The 21,375-nt window shown below is 40.3% G+C and overlaps 2 protein-coding genes across 3 annotated transcripts in view; one reads left to right on the plus strand and one right to left on the minus strand.

Annotated features, from left to right (window-relative positions):
- Positions 1-1,174: 1,174 nt before the first annotated feature.
- Positions 1,175-8,744, plus strand: RFK (riboflavin kinase). Of its 2 annotated transcripts, none has more exons than XM_061627727.1 (5): positions 1,175-1,260; positions 1,546-1,739; positions 3,499-3,650; positions 4,662-4,764; positions 5,825-8,744. In XM_061627727.1, the coding sequence occupies exons 2-5, from the start codon at positions 1,658-1,660 to the stop codon at positions 5,956-5,958; spliced, it is 471 nt and encodes a 156-aa protein (XP_061483711.1). In that variant the 5' UTR covers positions 1,175-1,260; positions 1,546-1,657; the 3' UTR covers positions 5,959-8,744. The 2 variants fall into 2 exon arrangements, with proteins under 2 accessions (XP_061483711.1, XP_061483705.1); XM_061627721.1 differs by lacking the exon at positions 1,175-1,260 and adding an exon at positions 1,280-1,385.
- Positions 8,745-14,910: 6,166 nt separating this feature from the next.
- PCSK5 (proprotein convertase subtilisin/kexin type 5) overlaps positions 14,911-21,375 on the minus strand; it is a 471,327-nt gene continuing 464,862 nt past the window's right edge. Inside the window, exons 37-38 of the mRNA XM_061627751.1 lie at positions 18,247-18,433; positions 14,911-16,637 (exon numbers count right to left, since the gene is read on the minus strand). Of these exons, the coding sequence (XP_061483735.1) occupies positions 16,228-16,637; positions 18,247-18,433 (597 nt within the window). The 3' untranslated portion in view covers positions 14,911-16,227. The remainder of the gene's footprint in view (positions 16,638-18,246; positions 18,434-21,375) is intronic.

Genomic DNA, 21,375 nt, shown 5'->3' on the forward strand with positions numbered 1-21,375 from the left:
GGGTAGCTATGAGAGAACTAGAAAAGGTCCTCAAAATGGGAAGATTTATCACTGAACACTAAAGTCAGGATCATTCAGACCATGGTATTCCTGATCTCTATGTATAGATGTGAAAGTTGGACAGTGAAAAAAGCAGATAAGAGAAAAATCAACTCATTAAAATGTGGTGTTGGAGGAGAGCTTTGCTGATATCATGGACCACAAAAAAGACAAATAATTGGGTGTCAGAACAAATTAAACCAGAACTATCACTAGAAGCTAAAATGATAAAACTGAGGTTATCATACTTTGGACACATAATGAGAAGACATGATTCACTAAAAAAGACAATAATGCTGGGGGGGAAATGAAGGGAGTAGAAAAAGAGGAAGAGTGAGCAAGAGATTAATTGATTCCATAAAGGAAGCCACAGACCTGAAGTTACAAGATCTGGACAGGATTATTTACAGCAGATGCTATTGGAGGTCACTGATTCATAGGGTTGCCATAAGTTATAATTGACTTGAAGGCACGTAACACACAGTGGTGTTGTAGCAAACAAACACATACACAACCAAGTCTTGTGGCATCTTAAAGGCTAACTTATTTTATTAAGACATAAAGACCAGAGTTCACTTTATCAGCTGACGTGGATCCATATATCGGATGAAAATGCCTCTACCCTACTATAGCATGCTCCGGTCTATGAATCTTTTAGCTTTCAACACTAGAGCAATGGCAAATTTAGTAATAAAGGGGCCCTTCATGATAGTCACACCACACCCCCTCACAGCCATGTCCTATTTTCCACTTTCCCTCCTCTTCTTTGCTTTCTGGGTAGTCTTCCAAGACCACGCTCTGCTAGAACAGATGCCCCTAGGAGCAAATTAGTATTAAAGGGGAGGATGTTTATTAGCCACTGAGAAGAGTCTTCTCAGGAACTGACTAACCTCCTTTCACTCTGATTGGCTCCAATTAGCACAAAAGGACAAGGACTCTTCTCAGTGGCTAACAAGCTCCCCTTTCATGTTAATTAGCTCATAAACAAGGACCGGGGGGGGGGGCTGCTCCCAAAATGTAACGGCTCTATGACCTCCTCCACCCCACGACTACATCGTGATTTTCAAGTTGTCACAAGGTTCTTCCCTCTTACGTCCTGAACGTCCTCATTATCCCAGACAGAATTCCGCCGTCTACCCGATATCTACGCGCAGGCGCACAGACAATCCTTGTTCTCTCGCTGCGGCAGAGCACAACAGCGGGATCCCCGCTAATCGGCAGGCAAGTTCCGACCTGTGGGCTGGCTTAGCAAGCGAGGGCGGCATGGAGTGCTAGAACGTTGTTGCGTCATTTCGCTACCGCCTCCTGTGACGCAGCACAACGCCCCGTCTCTTCCGTACCGGCAGGTTAGCTGCATAGTGGTTGGTTGGCTGGTTACATGTACTCTCCTGACGGAGATTGTGGTCGGAGCGAGGTGGTGCGTGCGGGCGCGCGCGCGCGAGCGGGCGTGGGGGGGGAGGTCGTGCTGTCCGTAGCTTAATTTCCAGCTCCCCCTTGTCGTGTCAGTTTCTTTCTCTTCGCCGCTCCCGAGCCTGACGCGCGCCTGACGCTGAAATCGAGTCCTTCCGCCAGCCGTTTCCTTCGGGTGCTCCGCGTGCCCTCTTGGTCACCGGGCGCTATGAAGCACCTGCCATATTTCTGCCGCGGGGAAGTGGTGCGGGGCTTCGGCCGGGGTTCCAAGGAGCTGGGCATCCCTACAGGTGAGTACAGCGGAGGCGGGAGGGGTGGCAACTCTGGATCTCCCCGGCCGGCCTGCCGACCGACCTTGGCAGAAGGAGGAAGTGAGGCTAGGCTGGCATTTCTCCGTTGTGGGAATTTCTGTTCAGTGTTCAGCTTCATGTTGTGGCTTCCTGTACTGGGTCTATGGAGTTGCTCCACTTTGTTTTCACTTTGCAACCCTTGGTTTGGTTGTCTGCTTTTTTTTAACCGTTTGATTTTACTGTATTTCGAAAGAGTTTTAAATGATTTTTTTCCATTTAGTATCCTACGGTAGGAAATGATGCATCCCAGACTTGAAACCAAACTTTGGTGTCTCTTGTTAATAAAGAATAAAAGTGAACTATTTAACAGGGACTTTGCAAGGAGAGGATCCAAGAAAGAATGCTGTATAGGACTGAATAAGGCAGCATGTTAAAATTTATTATTTTGGAGTTCCTATCTATGGCTCTGTCATTACATAATGAATGAATAAAAGATAGCAGGTATCCATGTAGAATAAGAAGATGACAGAATGATTCACAGTAGGTGGATAAATAACTTTGGAAAAATCTGATTTGGAATAAAATTTAAGTGTAAATGCTGCTTTAATTTTTTTGTTTGAAATATATGTAATAAATAAAATTAAATCTGAATTTAAGGTTAATCTATATTTGTTGTAATTATGAAGTAATTGTGGGAAGTGAAGAATATTTGTCTAGTCAAACAGCAGGGACATTTATTTTCCATCTCACTGAGAAGTAACATTTTGCTTACAGATTGCTGGCCTTATTTTATATGCTTTTGGGAGCAATTCTGCCCTCCTGTAAGCCTGCTGAATGGCTTTAGGAAACAGCACAGGTCAAATGTTCTGCTGGCTGGTGGTGTGGGGAAGATAGGGCATGCTGGTCACAGAAATGCAACATCCTGAGCCCTTGCATTTTTCAGACATGCCTCATGAACTGGCACAACATAGTTAATTCACTCCCATTGCAGTAAATGGGATGATAAAATTAAAAGCTGCCTCACCCCGCCCACAGTGAAAAATCAGGGTACAGGATGTGGTAATTGCTGTGCCAATATATCTCCTTGCCAAAGATAGGATTATTCTATTTTATCCTTCCCTACCTCTGAGGAGTTTAGGATATTCCCACCCACCTCATTTTATTCTCACAACAAATCTACAAGGTAGGCCAAGTTGACAGCTAGTCAGTGTCTCATGCCCACCCACTGAACTTTATGGGATCTGGGTTTTCCTGGAACTAATTTAATACTAACCACTACACCACGTTGACTGTTAGTTCTTAACCTACAAACTTAACTCTGTGGAGGATTGTGGCTCTTGTAGTAAAACGTTACCTTGCATTGTGTCCTTGCAGATCTACAGAGAGCACAACAAATTCATTAGTTTTGCATCTCTAAACAAAATATAATTGTATAATACAAAAGCAGTACTAGAGGTTTTTTGATTATTCTGTATATCTTCAGCTGCAAGCCATTGTGATAACTTTTCTAATACTGTTATGCACTCTTGTTTTGCAAATGCATGAATTAAAAAACAATTGTTTTTCTTGATAACTTAAAACTGATTTAAATTCCTTTGTTTAAAATTAAGCTAGTCAGGGTCCACCTTTGATCTGGATTCTAATCATGTTCGTAGGAATAAAAGTGAACTGATCTGTGGCTTCCTCTTACTTTTACCTATCATATGAGACATGTTAATGGAGTTTTAATTGTTCATATAAGGCTTCATTTGTTTTTCAGCTAACTTTTCTGAGGAAGTGGTTGATAGCTTCCCATCTGATATTTCTACTGGCATATACTATGGATGGGCTTGTGTGGGAAATGGAGATGTGCATAAAATGGTCTTGAGCATTGGCTGGAATCCTTATTACAAGAATGTTAAGAAATCAGTGGTAAGAAACATATTTTAACTAGCTTATGAGAAGCTGGCAGACTTTCAAGAGGAACAGCTCTGGTTTAATAATAACACAGAAAAGAGTGCACTTCTGTTTTATCTTCATTCAAATATATGTTCTAACTTCTAACTTAAGATAATTGATGGCAGATCAAACACTGGTGGTTAACACTTTAATTTTAAAATAGGAAATTGGGATACTTGTACTGGCTGCTGGCACCATGCTTTTTATCCTGAGATCAACTGTAGTTAGTTTTTACATTGGCTGAGAACTTGGGGTATGCATGCGCACCTACATTTTGTATGTCACACAAGTGCATATATATGCTTCATCAGAACCGCTTTGGCTAGTAGCTGTGCAAAATAACTGGTGAGGAAGTCCCTACTGGGAACTGAAGGAGATTTTACACAGTTGCTGTTTCAAAGAGATTGGCTTGGTGAAAGACTAATTGATTAGGATGGCAGGTAGAAATAAAAGGGTGGGAAAGTTAGTAGGCATAGTCTATTGCGTGAAGTTGCAGCAGGAGCAGATGGGAAAGAGTAGCTTCTACCTCTCTTGTATCACCCAGAAAGAATTGTTTAGCAAGAACATTTTTATAGTGTAAACTGCAGTGTAGTATGAAACTTGCCTTGGCTTTGTGTAGTATATTTAATATGTGGTCATTTTGATTGCTAAATTCTCAGTCGAGCCTTTATATGTACCACTTTTAATGAAATTGTATTTTAATTGGATAAAATCATCTTATAATTGAGGGTATTCATAAATTGCCAAACTGGGATTAACTGGAGTGGATCTGAATACTGGATGATTCAGGGGTTTTAAAAAACATAACAGTATAAGTGTTAGTGAGAGTTAGTTCAGTATAGGTTCTCAGTTTAATTTTCACAAAACTATTTAACTCTTCTCCCATCTTTAATATTAACCATTTTCAGTTTATTTCCTTAAGTTTGTGCACTGTAAGCGGCAAATTATTTGAGCAATCAGTAAAATGAGAAACTTTTATTCTAGGAAACACACATCATTGATACCTTCAAGGAAGACTTCTATGGAGAAATACTTAGCATAATTATTGTTGGATACATAAGACCAGAAAAAAACTTTAATTCTTTAGGTAAATCCTGAGTATACCTTATATAAGATCTGTCAATGGTAATAGTAGTCACACATCTTATGTATTATTTATTTTAGTTATTGTATGTATATACTGCTACGGCAGTTTTCATTTTAAAAATACTAAACTAAATGAAACAACATGTAAAGTTGGCCCTGGGGTGTAGGGGACACAGGGTGACTGGAGCAGGCCCATATGTTGTCTTTGCCTCCCTCCCTCCCTCTCTTCTTCCTTTTACCTCCTGTAATGGCCATGATATCTATGATGAGCAAGGCATCTCTTTGTCAAGTTGGCAAACTAGCATTACTTTGTGGCTTCTGAAGTCAGTAAAACTCTTATTTTGGGATTTCTATGTCAAGATAAAACATGTTTTTCCCACACCTTTTCTGTCTAACTAGGCATTTCCAGCATGCAGCTGTGTATTATTGGTGCATCCTTGTGTGCTCCCTCTGTAAATGTGTACCCCAAACTCTTTCTTCCTGTCGTGTACATTACTTGAAAGTGATAGGTGGGAACAGCGTAAAAAAACATGCAATTGCATAGATGGTGAATCTCAGTTCAGTACATAATAGAAAAAATATTTGCATTATATAGATATGAATGAACCTTGAGCTCACTGGCTCTCTCCTGCACTTCTTTTGCAAATTGGACAAACCAGAATTGAAAGCCAATTGTGGGTTTATTTCTTTACTACATATATATTCTATCTGTCTTCAATAAAATGTACTGTGGAGTACATAAGGTTCTTGGATGGTCAATCATCCAGGCACAAACCTGACTAGATCTGCTTAACCTAGCCAGGTTACTGTGTCATGTGCTTTCAGACCATAGTTTGCCCAGTTTGGAACAGCAAACTGGTTTGCCATAAAGGGACTGCATGTCAACACGTCTGGCATTTGTTCGTGTATTGCCAAACCATACTTTGTGTCTGAACCACTCTTGTCCATCTGTTATTTATCAGCTTACCTGTGGTATTTTTGAAGCAGGTTTTTACCAATATTGTATGATTTATTCAGAATTGGTATGTGAAGTAGTATCAACTTCTTTTCCACCTCTATAGATGCACTCATTGAAGCTATTCAAGATGACATTGAAGAAGCTAACAAAAACCTAGACTTGTCAGAACATCAGAAATTGAAAGAAGACAACTTCTTCCACACTGCTGCTGTTAGCAATATGACTAATGGTCACTGAGTGATGCCGCTTCCTTTATTTTCATTGTAAATTGCACTAATTTTAGTGGTTGTCCTTTTGAGAAAAAATCTCCAATCAATATACCTGTGGTTTAGGAGCTCCGCTTGTATGGGCGTTGAATTAAAATGGATAGCCATAAGGACTGTTTTTAAATCAACATATTGTAATGGTAAGTGAGAAACAAAACAAAGAACTTTAGGAACGAAGGTTTTACCATACATAATACAATGTATACAAACTGTCATCCAAGGCTGGGCAACCATCAGTTTACTAAATATAGACAAGTAATTTCTAAATGTTACTAATTATAGTTACCATATCTTTAAATACACATCATTTCATGATTTTTAAGTGTCAAAACAATCATGCTGGAAGTCTTTATAGTGAGCGAAAAATAGGCTGTTTTCATTTGGATGCTTGGCTTTTATTTGTTATGTAATTAAAAGTGAATTGGATCCAGAGGGAAATTAGTCACGCTTCAGGATATATGTTGGTCATGACTAACTTGTGTCATTGATTTTTATGAAACTAAAATGTAACTTCCTCTTAATTCAAATAAGTTTTTTTGCATATTTATAATAGAGCCTACCTGTTGTACTTGCTTCTAAGGTATGGTGCAAAATCCTGGTTTCCAGAGCAGTGTTTGAATTCAGTTAAATCAGACATTTTTTAAAAACCAAGTACCCTTGCCTTGACTGTAGAATGATAAAAACATATTGCTCAGTCTTTCTTCTCACCAAGTCTAGGTGCAACTTGGCTGTTACAAAATGGATTCTAACACGATAAATGGAGTTTTCAGTGGTGAACTTAGTCTACTTGGAAGAAGATGTGGTGCATGTATGGAGCCTACTTTGCTGCTATATAAATGTGGCTGTTACTGCTTGATGTACTCTGATGCATGTGCACAAGTACTGATTAGCTACATTACCTGGTTATAGAATTTGATAGGGTATAGCTTTAATTTATTACTTGCATAATATATGACTTACATGCAATTTTAGTGATATGCATATGGATATAATGGTAGGAAGCAAGGTTGATTTGCCTAAACAATTTTTAGCTTTTGTAGAAACATAATTGTTATCAGAATTGTGTGTCTAAGTCTGTTTCTACATAAAATTCTCTTTAGAAGTACACATGGTATAGTCTTAGTGATTAATGTGCGTTGAAGGTTTGAAGCTTTTTATATTAAACGTGACCAAAGTCCTACAATGAAATGTTAGACTGCTTTACAAAATGCAGTGTTGGAATGTAAACTTTTGTGCATTTAAATTAAAAGTTCAGTCCCCAAAAAGAACCTAAATTTAGAATAATGCAATACTGTAGTAGGTAGCTAAATATGTAGCCTTTTTCATGTGGTTGAACATGTATACAATGTGTTTTTGGGCAGTAGGATTGCAGTGGCAAGTCCTGCTATACACTCATTTTGCAGACATACAAGTGAGTATACAAACTGTCTACACAGGTGAGGACCATGCTTTTTCCAGAGTTCTCAACTTGGTGTTTGAGCTTACATGGATATAATTCATATGCACACAGGTTGCAGATAGGCAAATAAATGCACAGGAAACAGGGCTTGCAACTTTAATTCTGTTTGCCTCCTATACATTGATTGTATCTGTGTGTGGCTGTGGCAAAGATGCTTATATTTCATCTGAAAATTTTCCTGTTGTGTTAATTTGCATTATTTTGCAATGAAACTCCTGGTCCCCTCTTTTGTCACTGTTGAAATGTTCCTGTAGCCATATCCGAGCGATGTAGTGAAGTTTATATATTTCCTTTTCTGTTTCTATCTTTAGTAACATTACCAATATTCTCTCTCCCCTGTCATCTTACTAACAATTGGGATTTCCACATTTTTAATTGATTTATTAGTTAGTCATAATTTGTGGATGCCACTGACTCCCAAGTTCTGTGTGCCAGAAAATGTGTGTCCCAGCATGCAGGCAGCCAGCCTGTCCCAGCATGCTTCTGCTTCTGTCATCGTCAAGGTTCAGCAGCACAAAGCAAGGTGGACTTTCTCTTCATATGATGGGCTTTTGAAGCCAGCAAAAGCACTTCTGCCTACTGTAAATTTCTGTAGTGTTACATGGAAAAATCCCTTCTCTAACCCAATAGAGGGGAAGGGGTCATGTCATGCAGAGCAAATGGCTGGGGCAACTGCTTCTGGCAAGCAGGTTTGCGGAGCCTTGCCCCACCATAATTAAATGTTAGTGGTTAGTAGTAAGCATACTATCTTACTGGGGCCATAACACGAGAATAACTGGGGTCTTGATATTACCTGTGAGTGCTTGCGAGTTGTGGTTGTCTTACTTTAGAAATGAGTGCCTTCTAGAAGGGTTTAGTTTACGAATTGTGAACACTAGTGTTAAACATCATTACCTGCATTTGAATTATTCATTGAGTATGTGGTACTGGCAAAGTACTTTATGTTTGAAAAACTACACTAATGTATGAACCAGAAAAATGGTTTATTTTTCAGTCCTGATAAAAATGTTAGTATATGAAAAGTGAGCATTTATTGAATTCTGTCTTTTTATATACCTGTATTTAGGATAAATGATTCATTTTAAAATTATCACTACTTTTATTAAGGGTTTTATTTTTTATTCATTTCAACAAATAAATTACAGAAAACGTGTATATGTACTATTCAGTTTTGTCACACTTGATGGTACAAAAGACAGAATAACATCGATAGTTTGCCCACACCCAGTATTTTCTTCTAATACAATATTACACTTCACATGCACTGCGCTGCTTTATGTTGGGGTAACAGTTTGCCATACATTGTCCAGTAAACAATAGTTACTGCTTTTTTAATTCCAGTATGTGTAAAAGAGCGGTATGCTTTTATCTGTTTTAAATGAGAAGTGAGAGCTGTGTGTTTGCTTTAGGACCACTTCAAATTCTGTTAGGTTTCTACAAAAATGATATACAGTATATTCTTATATTTCACTAACTTGTATTATCATTATTTATTAATTAAGCTTATAAACCGCCCAACTAGCAATAGCTCTCTGGGCGGTGAACAAAGTACAGTAAAATCATAATACAATACCACAGGACATAAAAACAATCAAAAATCAATTACAACCATTTATATAAATTTAAGTTAAACTAAATTAAAATGCTTTGGTGAAAAGAAAGGTTTTCGCTTGGCGCCAAAAAGAAAACAGCGTCGGCGCCAAGTGCACCTCCATGGGGAGACTGTTCCATAATTTGGGGGCCACCACCGAGAAGGCCCTAGATCTTGTCACCACCCTCCGGGCCTCCCTATGAGTCGGGGCCTGGAGGAGGGCCTTCGTTGTGGAATGTAGTGTACGGGCCGGTTCATATCGGGAGAGGCGTTCCAACAGGTATCGTGGCCCTGCGCCATATAAGGCTTTATAGGTTAATACCAACACTTTGAATCTAGCCCGGAAGCTTATTGGCAGCCAGTGCAAGCGAGCCAGAACAGGTGTTATGTGCTCGGACCGCTTCGTCCTTGTTAGCAGTCTGGCTGCCGCATTTTGCACTAGCTGTAGCTTCCGAACAGTCTTCAAAAGTAGCCCTACGTAGAGCACATTGCAGTAGTCTAAGTGTGAGGTTACTAGAGCATGTACCACTGATGTAAGGTCCTCTTTACTCAAATAGGGGCGTAGCTGGGCTACCAACCGAAGTTGGTAGAACGCATTCCTTGCCACCGAGGCTACTTGAGCCTCAAGTGAGAGGGAAGAGTCAAAAAGGACTCCCAGACTACAAACCCGCTCCTTTGGGGGGAGTGTAACCCCATCCAGGACAGGGTATATATCCACCATCCGATCAGAGAAACCATCCACCAACAGCATCTCAGTCTTGTCTGGATTGAGCTCTTGTATAGAGTATTGTTAGCAAGAAGTTTGTGGTCCAAATGTTACTGAAGGTGGGCTCTTCATAATGTGTTACATTTATTTTTAACATAACTATGAAAATACACCTTGAAAAACGTAAGTACTCATTTGCTGAAAAGGCACTAAAACTTTTCCTAAGTCTTTAATTGCTGCTACTAATCATACACTGGATGCCCAATTAAAAAATAATAATCGCAAAGCCTATGATGGGACCAGTATGCAAGAATGTTTGCACTTACTCCTATAGTTGCATATTGAACTTCCAAGCCTATCAAGTCTAGGCAGAGGATGTACGTGGGAGTCAAATGCATGAAGGGACCAGTGTGAACATGTGGAGCTACTCAACCTCCTCAGGAGTGAATGTGTAGGGTTTCTCCAAGGGAACAAGAATCCTGATAGGCCTGGGCTTCTGAGATTATGGTCTCCGAAACTCTATGCATTGAAGGAGCTCCGTTAAGGCTGAGCCCATCACGCATTGGCTGGAGGACACTCCAATGCACCCATGTCAAGGGGACAGGGTTATCCCCATGCATTCCTATTGACCCCTTCATGCATTTAAGCACTAATGCCTGACTAGGGCTATGGAGAGCTTCAGTTCTTATCCAAACCTCAGCCTAGGTTTTTTTCCTGCCTTGAGCTTTGCAGAGGAAAGCAAAATGTGGACAACATACCTGTTCACACACCACCATCAAAAAGATTCCCTAAGTAATGCTTCTTGGTCACATTTCCAGCTATGAGCATAAGAAGAGCCTGCTGTATCGGGTCAAAGGCCCATCCAGTCCAGCATCCTGTTGTTACAGTGGCCAATCAGATGCCTGTGGGAAGCCTGCAAGCAGAGCCTGAACACAAGAGTACTCTCCCCTCCTGCAGTTTTCAGCAGTTTTGAGACTTAGATTATCTATCAAATTTTTAAAAAACATGTTTAGAAGACATTAAAGGTTTAATGTATCTTGGCCAGCTTTCTAGATGAAAATAAAACATTGACTCTTGCAAGCCTCCATAGAAAAAGGACTCTAGAGGCAATGTTCTGCCCGAGCTGTGTGGGTAATGAGGCAATCCAACGTCAAATATGTATTTCAACACCATTTGATTAATTTACAGTTTACAGTAGTTTAAAGAATTCCAGCAGTTCAAATGCTCAATTTAGTTTAAAGATAGGACTACTAGCCAAATGACTGAACGTTTAAACAAACTATCCATTCAAGAAAGAGCACTGTAACATATAAGAATGTTATTAACCTTCAACTAGTTATTCTAGCGTGTTTGCAGAGACTTGTTTGAGTCCAGATTACTGAAAAATTTCATTGATTAATAAAATGTCAGGTTTCTCAGTCCTCAAACAGTCTGCGGAAGAACTGTCAAGTCTTTGGTTCTCCAGAGTTTTCCTTTTGCTAATATTGTGTTAAGTCACTTGCATGCTTCATCCTCATGCCACCTTCTGACTCCCCCATCTGGCAAAGCAAGTACTTTTTGAACTCTTTATCCACAGGTTTTCTTAAGGGGTTGTTCTGGAACTCTCTGCTATAGAAAACTGACATTTAACATTTGAGGCATTTTTAAAAAAGATTCAGAGATTAAGAGAATAAAAGTGATGGGACACATTACAGAAACGAATTATATTCTTCCCTTGCACTGGTCACCTTTGTCATCCAGCACCTTTTACAGTATGCCAAAAGAAAAACTTTACCAATAGAGAGGTTCATATGGGGTTACAGAGCTAGATTGGATTTTGGTTAACCTAAGCGCCACTCAGTTTAAAATTAGTAGTTTTAAAATGTAGCAACTTCCTTAACTGTAAGCTCCCAATAATAGCGATTTGTTTGAATAAGTCATGTTTTGCTTGTCTGCTTTGAAATTGTTAAGATTACTTAATAAAACAATGCACAAAATGAACTGAGAATAGAGCTGTACGGATGCTGCAGCTCCACTGGTGCAACAGGCTTCCATGTGCACAATGATGCTTCCTCTAGTCCCCTCCATTACCCCATGCAACCCTGGAATCTGCTCTGGAGGACTGGAGGAACCCCATGGAGCAGATTCTGTGGGTTCAAGGGAGGGGAGACAGAAAATTGTAGTTCCGCTGTGCCACCGGAATCACATGCTGCCCTGGGCTCCTACTGGGGAAGGGCAGAATATAATAATAAAAATAATGTTTGGAGTCTTGGATACAATTCCTATTACTTCCTATGGCCTAATTGGCCCTAAATAATTTTCAAAGTAAGGTTATCCCTCAGATCACGTATGGTGCGGCAGTGTGGGGCTGGGAAGAAACCCATATTGCCAGTTTAGAGGTTATACAAAATAGCTTCCTGAGAAGACTTCTGTCTTTGCCTCCAGGCACCCCAGCGGTGATGCTACAAGCAGAGATGGGCCTTCCACCGCTCAGAGCCTGTATACACTATACCCTTATTAACTGGAGCTCTATAAACGGCGCACCAGCCAAGCTAATAATCTATGTTTTGGCCAGGCCTCATGTGTTGGGTCGTGGAACGCACGAATTGATAGTCTATACCAACTCTATCGTATCTCGCCACAGGCCCTCTTCTCTTTAACTAACAAATTGAGTCTTCGTGATGCAATTTATCAACACTGTGCCTACTTAGATAGATTGACTATAATTAATTCTAAATTCTCCAAATGGTACTGGGTTTTTAAGCACGATCACGCCAGAGCAACATACCTGGCTCAGCCCATCCCTGTAAACCTTAGGCTGGCATTCACGGCGCTTCGTTTTAACACCATGCCAAACGCGGTGAGGGATGGCCGCCACTCTCGGACACCATGGTCCCAGCGACTTTGCATCTGCGGAGTTCTGGAGGTAGAAGATCTACCTCATTATCTGTTGACCTGCCCCATTTATCGCACCCTCATGCAAAGTACTTGACAGGGCTGTTGTCACGCTCGCACCTGGTTCTAGACTATGAAAAAATACACTATCTGATGTCAGACATGGACACCTCTATAATGCATGGGGTGTCCCTTTTTGCACTGGCAGCCCAAAAAATCCGTGCAAAACGTATTCAGGATTGATCGATGAGGGAACTCCAGGTGGTTATTTTATTCTCGCACAGACCAGGCCTTTTAGCATTTAATTGATTCCAAGTGTGGTCCCCGGCCATTAAGTTTTATTCTCTTGCTAATTTTAAATGGATCGTATTGGAATTTTAGTTTTATATGTATTATTGGTGTTTATCCTTTTAAAAATGATTGTGTGTTGGTTATGCGATGGCCTTCGGCTTTGCAGTAAAGTATACTACTACTACTATGGCCTAATTGCTATATTTCACAGTTAATTTTCTACAGAATAGCTCTTAATAAAGTTGGTGAAGCGGCAGTGAGTGAGGGATGAAGTCTTGCACCATAACGTTGCAGTCCTAAGCAGTTATTTGAAAGTGTGATTGAAATATTTAGTCTGAGTTTGTCAGTCTCTTCAAAAGGTCACTCAATATTACACAGTGTACAATGAAACCTTAAACTCTCAAAAGTGTAACTTGGTTCATCTAAACCGGAGACAGACTAAAGATTATGGAATGGTATCAAAGATAGGCTTGGAACAATCTTCAAAGCCAACCAGAGGTCCCATAATTCTGGAATGGTCAGTATTAGCAATGGGCTTTAGCTGATAGTGTGACAGTAAGGCTTTTATCAGCAGAATGGGGAGAGGAACAATTTTTGGCTATTACTCCTTGCCCTTGTAGCCTTGTGCACCCCTACATCTGTTCCAGATTTCAGAGGGCATGAGAGTGGTGGCGAGAGGAATTGCAGAAAAGTGCTTTCCTCCCCTTCCTGTTACCTGAGTGATGCCTGTGGATACAACCTGATGTGTCTTTGCTGTCTAGATTTAAGGAACAGATTAAACAATGTAGAGGTTAAAGATAGGTTAGAGGAGCTCTTAAACAGTATAGGGTGAACTGGTAATAAATGTCAGTGCCAAGACACTAATTGCCAATGTTTGGAAGATAACAGCTAACAGAAATCATAGTGGGAGAAAGAAAGAAGGAAAGGAAGGATTGGATCCAGACATCTCCCTCTGCAAATGAAAGGAGTCCTTCTGTTTGCAGACTGAACTCTGGTCTAGTAGAGACTCCCACTCTGCCAACTGGATGCCCCATGGAAAGAAGGTGGGAGGCGATTTGTGGTTCCCCCCACCGCCTATTGCATTCCATGGAGAGTGAGGGGGTGGGTCATAAGGACTGCAAGGACAGAGGAATTGCCAAACATTGCTTTCTGCCCCATCTCCCCATAGGAATAATCAGTTAGCACAGGTCTGCTGAATATCAAGTCTGAATCCAAATCCATAGTCATATCTTTTGTAATCTTAAACATTCTGTATGAGTAATAAAATGTGTCATGATAAGCTTTTGCTTTTATCTAGAAATTAAAAGGCAGTTCCGATACAGAGCAAGGGACTCAAGTAATCCATGTTCTTTTTTCAAGGCTATGCCCTTTTGCATTCTTTCAGTGCAAAAAGTTTGTAAGTAGAGCCTTGTTTCCCTCCCTCCAATTTGTAGTCTCATAATTCACAAATAGTTGTTTTTAGTTGAACTGATATTATCAACATAATTCTATATAAATATTTTAATTTGTTCTCACAAACCTGACAGCTTTAATGTATTCAATTATAAATCTTGCATGCCAGTATGATACAAAATGGAATACATTTATGCATTCCATTCTTTTAATTTATGTTTTTATGCAATATTAGTTATTCCCTCTCCCATCATGAGCCTTACAGCTGATAAGAAGCTGAACAGTTAATTCCCTTGCACTGATGTTCCATTTAAAAAAATCCATTCTGCATAATCTTTTAAGGAATCAAAAAAGAAGTAAATTTTATCCAATTTATATTTTTTCTAGATGAAATGTGCACATCTGTATCCATAATTACAAAGATCAGAATGATTCAAGAATCAGTGACATACAAAAAAAGTTTAGACTTATTTTATCTTTCATTTCATTCTATTTGTTGTGGACATTGCAAAAAAGTTCTGCACAAAATAGTGTCACAATGACTCCATGAGAAATGCACTTTAATGCCATAAAAGGGAACATTTAAAAGCAAGATTTCTAATACATTTTGTGATAATATATACGGAAAATGCAAATGAGGGGGAGAGAGAAAAAACCCATCACAAAATGAATTTTGGTGTGCAAACTATAATCCACATAGAAATATCATGAAGCCTCATTCCAATAAGGTTAACTATTTAAATACAACCACCCCTCTCTTAATAACTACAGTATATAACAGATTGGCAAGATATTTGGGGCTAATGGCATGATTAACACACATGTGCAATATGTAATTGCTTGATGACTCAGATGAATGTGTTCTGCTTCATCCCCATTAAAAATGAAATAGCATGGAATGACCTGAAAGCTCTGTCTGTGGTCATGAAATTATGAAGATTCATGTGTGAAGTGAACTCTCCCCAGGTCTCTCTCTAGTACATTTGTACATATCTGCATTAATGAGATTTCTTTGCCGCATGTAAAATTACCCAAAAGATAGAATCACAGGGTGATACCCAATTATGATGTTCTGCTGGTTCAACAGTCCTTGCTTGCACAGATGCGACTTCCCATTCCTATCCTCCCCCTTGCCCCAAAGAAAGGGGGGGCCTTCCAAAGCAGATTTGCAGAGCATTGGAGGCAGCAATAGAAGGAGAGGAATGGGAATTCCTGTCATGTCTGTTGATGCCATGTCAAATCATGCCCACAGTTATGTAGGGCTATATAGGCCCTACACAATATTGAATCTATACCCAAATATTACCAACAAAACGGTGAAAACAAAAAATGAAGGCTATAGGTGGGCCTTGCATTGCAGTCAAACCTGCATATTTCTAATGGCCACTGTATGTGTGTATGGGGTTACCGATTTTCTAGCTGTACATAGAGCTCTTGTAATGAGATGTTCCAACTCTTTTTAGCATAGTGTCACTATGTCACACAAGATAAGACAACTACCGGCAAAGTGAATAAAGCCATGTCAAACCAAGAACAGACCATCTCATTTTGTCAATGTTTGGAGAGTGGTGGTTTTCTTAATTAAAGAGGACTGTACGCTTCACATTCAGCTGAAGTGCTTTGTGTACTAGAAATGCATCATGACATTTGTGACCGATATAACAACCAGTGAATAGGAGGACGCAATTATATTTAAACTATGTTTGAAACAGTGGTAACTTACTATGGTGTACGCACAATTACTTGATAAGCTGGATGCCTCCTTCTGCAATGTGATAAGGACTTTCCCCCCCATTGGATGCAGATATATCTATTGTAAATGGTTGTCTGTATCATTCAGGTGAGAGTCTGAGCTTATACACCACCATCTTCCACTAATTTACTAACCTGTGGACTAAAGACACATGACATATGCACTGACTAAAGGTTATCTAAAGGAATAACTTTCATCATCATACTCCAGTTCATCTACTTCATCATCATCCAGAAGTCCATATTTAAATTTGCGATAGACTGTGCCATCTTGGCCCATATATACAATGTCATCGTCATCATCATCATCATCTTCATCCCTGTCCTTGTATTCAATTATTTGATCTTCATGATAACTGGTGCCCTGGTAGTGGTTACTTTTGAGAGAGGTGAGTGCCTTTCCATGATCTGCCAGCTTCTCATATCCACCTTGGTTAACAGGCTTGGGCTTGGCTCGTAATCTTCTCCATATGAAAACAAGGGCTCCGGTAGCAAGGAGCAATAAAATGAGTAAGGCAACAACCAAAGCTGCAGCTTTGCCTTTCGCTTCCTGTGGCAAGTTGGCAATGCGTAATATACATTCATCTGAAAGAGAAAACCATATTTACAAGTGGAAAATACATTTTGGAATAAGGAGCTTTTCCATCCAATTTTGAATTCTTCACTGGGATGCTTCTAACAATTTATATCTTTGTGTGCATGAACAGGTAAACACACTCACTTCACACTCACACAAGATTCCCCCTATTCGTGCTAGTTTAAGCTGCAACCCTCTTACCTGGGAGTAAGCCCCAATGAATTCAGTAGGACTTACTTCTGAGTAGACATGGTTAGGATTGCACAGGTAAGCAGGAACTAATGACATCGGAGGGTCTACAGGTAAAGTACCAGGTACCTGGACTTACTAACAGGGAACCCTTTAAAAAGCCTGAGTGGCTCAATTTATCAGGTATTTAATGTTTCTCATTCCCATTGATAAAACACAAGGGAAAATATTTGTACTGCCTGTGTGTGATCCTACACAAAAAGTGATCCTATGCTTTTTGTCACAGTTAGGGTTGCCAGGTCCATGGCCTGAGACTGATGCTGTATCTTTAGGAGAAGAAAAAGTCAGCCAAGTGCACGTGTTCTTGCAACTCTGTAAAGGGAAAAACCACAAGGTGGAATTCTCCCTGCACAACTTTTAAAGATACATGCACTTGGCTGACCTTCTCTTCTCCTAAAGATACAGGATCAGTCTCAGGCCATGAACCTGGCAACCCTAGTCACAGTGTACCTTTGTCTCTTGAGAAATAGAACCGGTAGGGCACAGGAATTCAATGCTGTTTTATCACTGATGCATGTAATAGGTATACCACCAAAGTAGCAAAATGTGTGTCTGAATGTTACCAATTCAGTCTGCTAACTTAATTGCACACTGCAATTATTCACATGATTTGAATAATCTGCCACTCAAAAAGATTCCACACAGTGAAACATGTTAGTACAGTCTTCTACTTGACATATTAATTTTGTATGTGCAGTAATTTCCCCCCCTCCTCCAGGAAAATAATTTGTGTGAGCCCACATGCAGTTTGAAGTGGTACTGTCCAGAAACAGCCTTTACAACCACATCAGCTATTTGTAAGAACTAAGTCTTTCTCAGGGTTTATGTGAAGGTACCATCCAGATTCTCTGCTACAGGCACACACCAGGCCTCTCATACACAAATACCCTAAGCAGCTGTGAAACTAAACTACGAGCTGCAATTCCAGGAAGAAGGACTGATTGTTAAACCACTCTGGGAATTGTAGCTGTGTGTAGGGAAGAGGGGTCTCCCCTCAGCACCCTTAATAAACTACAGTTCCCAGGATTCTTTGGGGGAAGCCATGACTGTTTAAAGTGGTATAATACAAGGCATCAGGGTAGTATTCAAACCTAGCCCTACCCAGAGCAGACCCATTGTCATTAATGTACATGACTCACAGGTTCTTTAATTTCAATGGGTCTACTCTGAATAGGGCTTAGCTGACTACAACCCTCTGTCAGGTGCAGATTCTGCAGGCCTGAGCTGTCACTGCCAGGGAGATACAGGCAAGCAAGATCTGCAGGGCTATGAAACCCACCACTGAGCCCTGATCCTGGTTCTTCGAAGAAACACGAAATCTACCACGCATAAGACCACTTCTCCCCAACTCTTTCTGCTCATCATTACCTTGCATGTCACTGCAGTTACAACATTGCTCAGTTTGCACAAGTCCAGGACTCTTACAGCATGGCACACAACGATTCTCATCCAGATAGAGTCCCATGTGAAGATGACACTCAGTGCAGTTGAAGGGACCTGGTCCCTTACATTGCATGCAAGTGTTGTGGCATTTTTCACATCTTGTCGGCTCCTCCTTGAAGTTAGAAACACAGGAAGAAACTTGGACTTTGAATCTAGCAGGTGAAACATAACGCAATATAGGCCCGATCCACAGAGTATACATGCACCTGCATGGCCAATTACTAGGGATGATGGGAGTTGGAGTTCAGCAACATCTGGAGGACCAAAAGTTCCCCACATCTGGTATAGCCCCCTTTAAAAAGACAGAATCCTGTGGATAAAGCTGTTTAGATGGAAAGAGGAAGTAGGATAGACTAAATCAGCTACAACATACCTGAGCAGAAGGATTCCACCTTTTAAACAATGTATACATGCAAGTAGCTCTGGTTGTTGGATGGGCAAGGGAATAATTTAGAAAAGAATCATATGCACTCAGCACCCATTTGTGCAATTCTTTACCCACCTTGCAGAAGCATCTTTACATGCATGTATAGCATGAAGATGGATCAGGGCAACCAATTACCTAGTGAATCTGGACCATGAGATCAGGTTAGAGATATTTATTTTAATATGTTATGTTTCACATTTTTTTCTGATTTCGTAGAGCAAGGATTTAGTCAATACATTCTGCTTGTTAGTGACACATAGATCTCTGTGTAGTGCTTCTGTCTACCTTAAAATTGTCTTCTCAAAATGAGTTGTAGCAGGAATGTAGTGAGACAATTTTCATTACGCGGACAGAGACAAAAAATTGGGAGGGCATCGACCATAAAAGAGGTTTCTGGGGGGAAGGTTTTCATAGGTATTGATAAAAATAAACCCCAGTTTATGCATTTTAATTAGAAACTATGACTTGTGAAGTTTATAAAAAACCAAATCAATTTAAAATACAATATTTTCCACATGCAAAATAGTTGTGTAGTCCAAATAATAGTGACTAGGAAGTAAATGCATACTGTGCAAGTCATCCTACCATAAAGATCTGAACTGTTAATAAAGTCTAACACACTGTAATTTCTCTGCAAACCTGCAGAGGAACTGTTCGCTTGAAATTCCTTCAAATATGTTACTTTCAAAAGTAAAGATTACTAAGTTTGCTGTTCTCTGATGAAGCATTTAATGCCTATATGGTGTCAACACAAAGTAAAGAATGAATTTTCACACACAGCTGTAAATGCACCAAAGGTGAGTCCGGCAGCAACAAAATGTACATGCATGGAAAGGTTCCTTGCACAGGGTACAATGTTTTAGTAAGCTTGTGAATTGTGAGTTCAATTCTTTTGAGGCAGCTGCTTCCCAGAACTAACTACCCTGGTCTCCTTTGCTATACCAGGAAAGCAATTAAGAGAAGTTTCACTTTAAATATTAAATTAATACCTATAAACATCACTTTTCATAAGGAAATGCTTGACAGCATGTCACATAGAAACTATGTCTCTCCCAGCTACAGGTGCTAGAATCAACTGTACAAGTACACAATCTCAGTTCTGCAGAAAGGCCCTGGGCTAGCTAGCTAACACTGCTTCGGATGCCTCGACCAGCAAACCTCACACATCCTATTTTGGTAGTACATAAGTTCACATGAGAACAAATAAATAAGGTGAATTTTTTAAAGGATCATTTGCACGGTTTGGTGGAGGTCTAAACCGGTTGCAGCTAAGGGTATAGCCACATAATACACTTCCATTTTGAAAAGGAACCAGCTTGAAAGGATTGAAAGGATATATTTTTCAACTTTTTTTTAACAAACTAGGGAAGAAATGCCCCCCAGACCCCACACATACATAATATTCCAGCTCCCCATTGACTGAGCTAAGTTAGCAAGGTCTCATTAGATTTCCTTGGCCTTGAAGAGCCAGCTCACTCACCTCTCTGCTTCTTCTCAGGTCCTGTCCTGGACTAGGCTAGGCTGCTGCGCAATATAAGCCCCAAAGCCTAGGCATACCCATCAGATACACTAATAACACCCACCACCTACAGAGGCTGGCTGAGCACTACAGGGGAGGGGCATCGCAGTACTGTGCTTCCCACCTTTCCTTCTTCCAACTGCAAACTCTTAGTTCACCAACTTCCTCCGCCATCCATCAAGATTTGTATTCATTCACACCTTTAACTCTTATATTTGCTATGTTCACAGTCCCTTGGTATCTTTGCCCTGCCTCTCTCTTAAAACTGCCCCTGCTGATGTTTGCAATGCTAGAAATTTGGGGACTGAAGGAAAATTTCATTTGGGGGGGGCACTGCACTACACCCGTGGGTTGTAGCCAACTAAGACATACTGAGGTCGCTTCTAGATGACCCATTTACTGAGCATTCTTCCTGATGTGTTTCAGGGGAGGCCAGACTACATTGTATCAAAGCAGTGCCATAACTAGGCAGGTGCAACAGGTGCACAGGCACAGGGAGAAGGGGGCCCTGAAATGGATTTGCTGAAATGAAAATTATTTACAAACAAAGGTTATATCGTATTTGTTTTATTATTATTTCCCCCCCCAAAAAAATTAAGGGGCCCAAAAATAAAACCTTGCACAGGGCACATGAAAAGCTAGTTACGCTACTGCATCAAAGCAAGTGTCTTCCACACTTTCCAGTGCATGTCCCCATTGCTTTTTTATCACAAAAAGTCCAGTCTTTTGGGAAAGCAGATTAGTTGCACAAGACTCCCAATCCACTTTGAGACCTGAACTGTCCAGTATGTGATTGAATCCCAGCAGAAAATGGTGACAGTCTGGAAGCATCATCAGAACAAAACAGAATAAAATTATCTGACTGATATAAAACTATTCTAGGCAACATGCCTTTGTTTACCAGTTGCTAGGAGTCTCAAGTGGGAAGTGCACTGTTGCACTCAGGTCCTGCTTGCAGGCTCCTCATAGGCTCCTGGTTGGCCACTGTGAGAACAGGATGCTGGACTAGATGAGCCTTTGGCCTGATACAACAGGGCCCTTTTTATATTCTTATGACCAGATTGCAACCCTGCTCTTAAATCAAATCTTTCTCCCCCATTAGTTGCTT

This window comes from Rhineura floridana, chromosome 1 (genome assembly GCF_030035675.1).
Source record: "Rhineura floridana isolate rRhiFlo1 chromosome 1, rRhiFlo1.hap2, whole genome shotgun sequence".
Taxonomy (NCBI): Eukaryota; Metazoa; Chordata; class Lepidosauria; order Squamata; family Rhineuridae; genus Rhineura; species Rhineura floridana.

Coding starts and splice junctions, on each gene's coding strand:
- RFK (XM_061627727.1), top strand. CDS start 1,658: ATGAAGCACCTGCCATATTTCTGCCGCGGGGAAGTGGTGCGGGGCTTC. Junction 3,651..4,661: donor AGAATGTTAAGAAATCAGTG/GTAAGAAACATA, acceptor CTTTTATTCTAG/GAAACACACATCATTGATAC. Junction 4,765..5,824: donor AAAAAACTTTAATTCTTTAG/GTAAATCCTGAG, acceptor CCACCTCTATAG/ATGCACTCATTGAAGCTATT.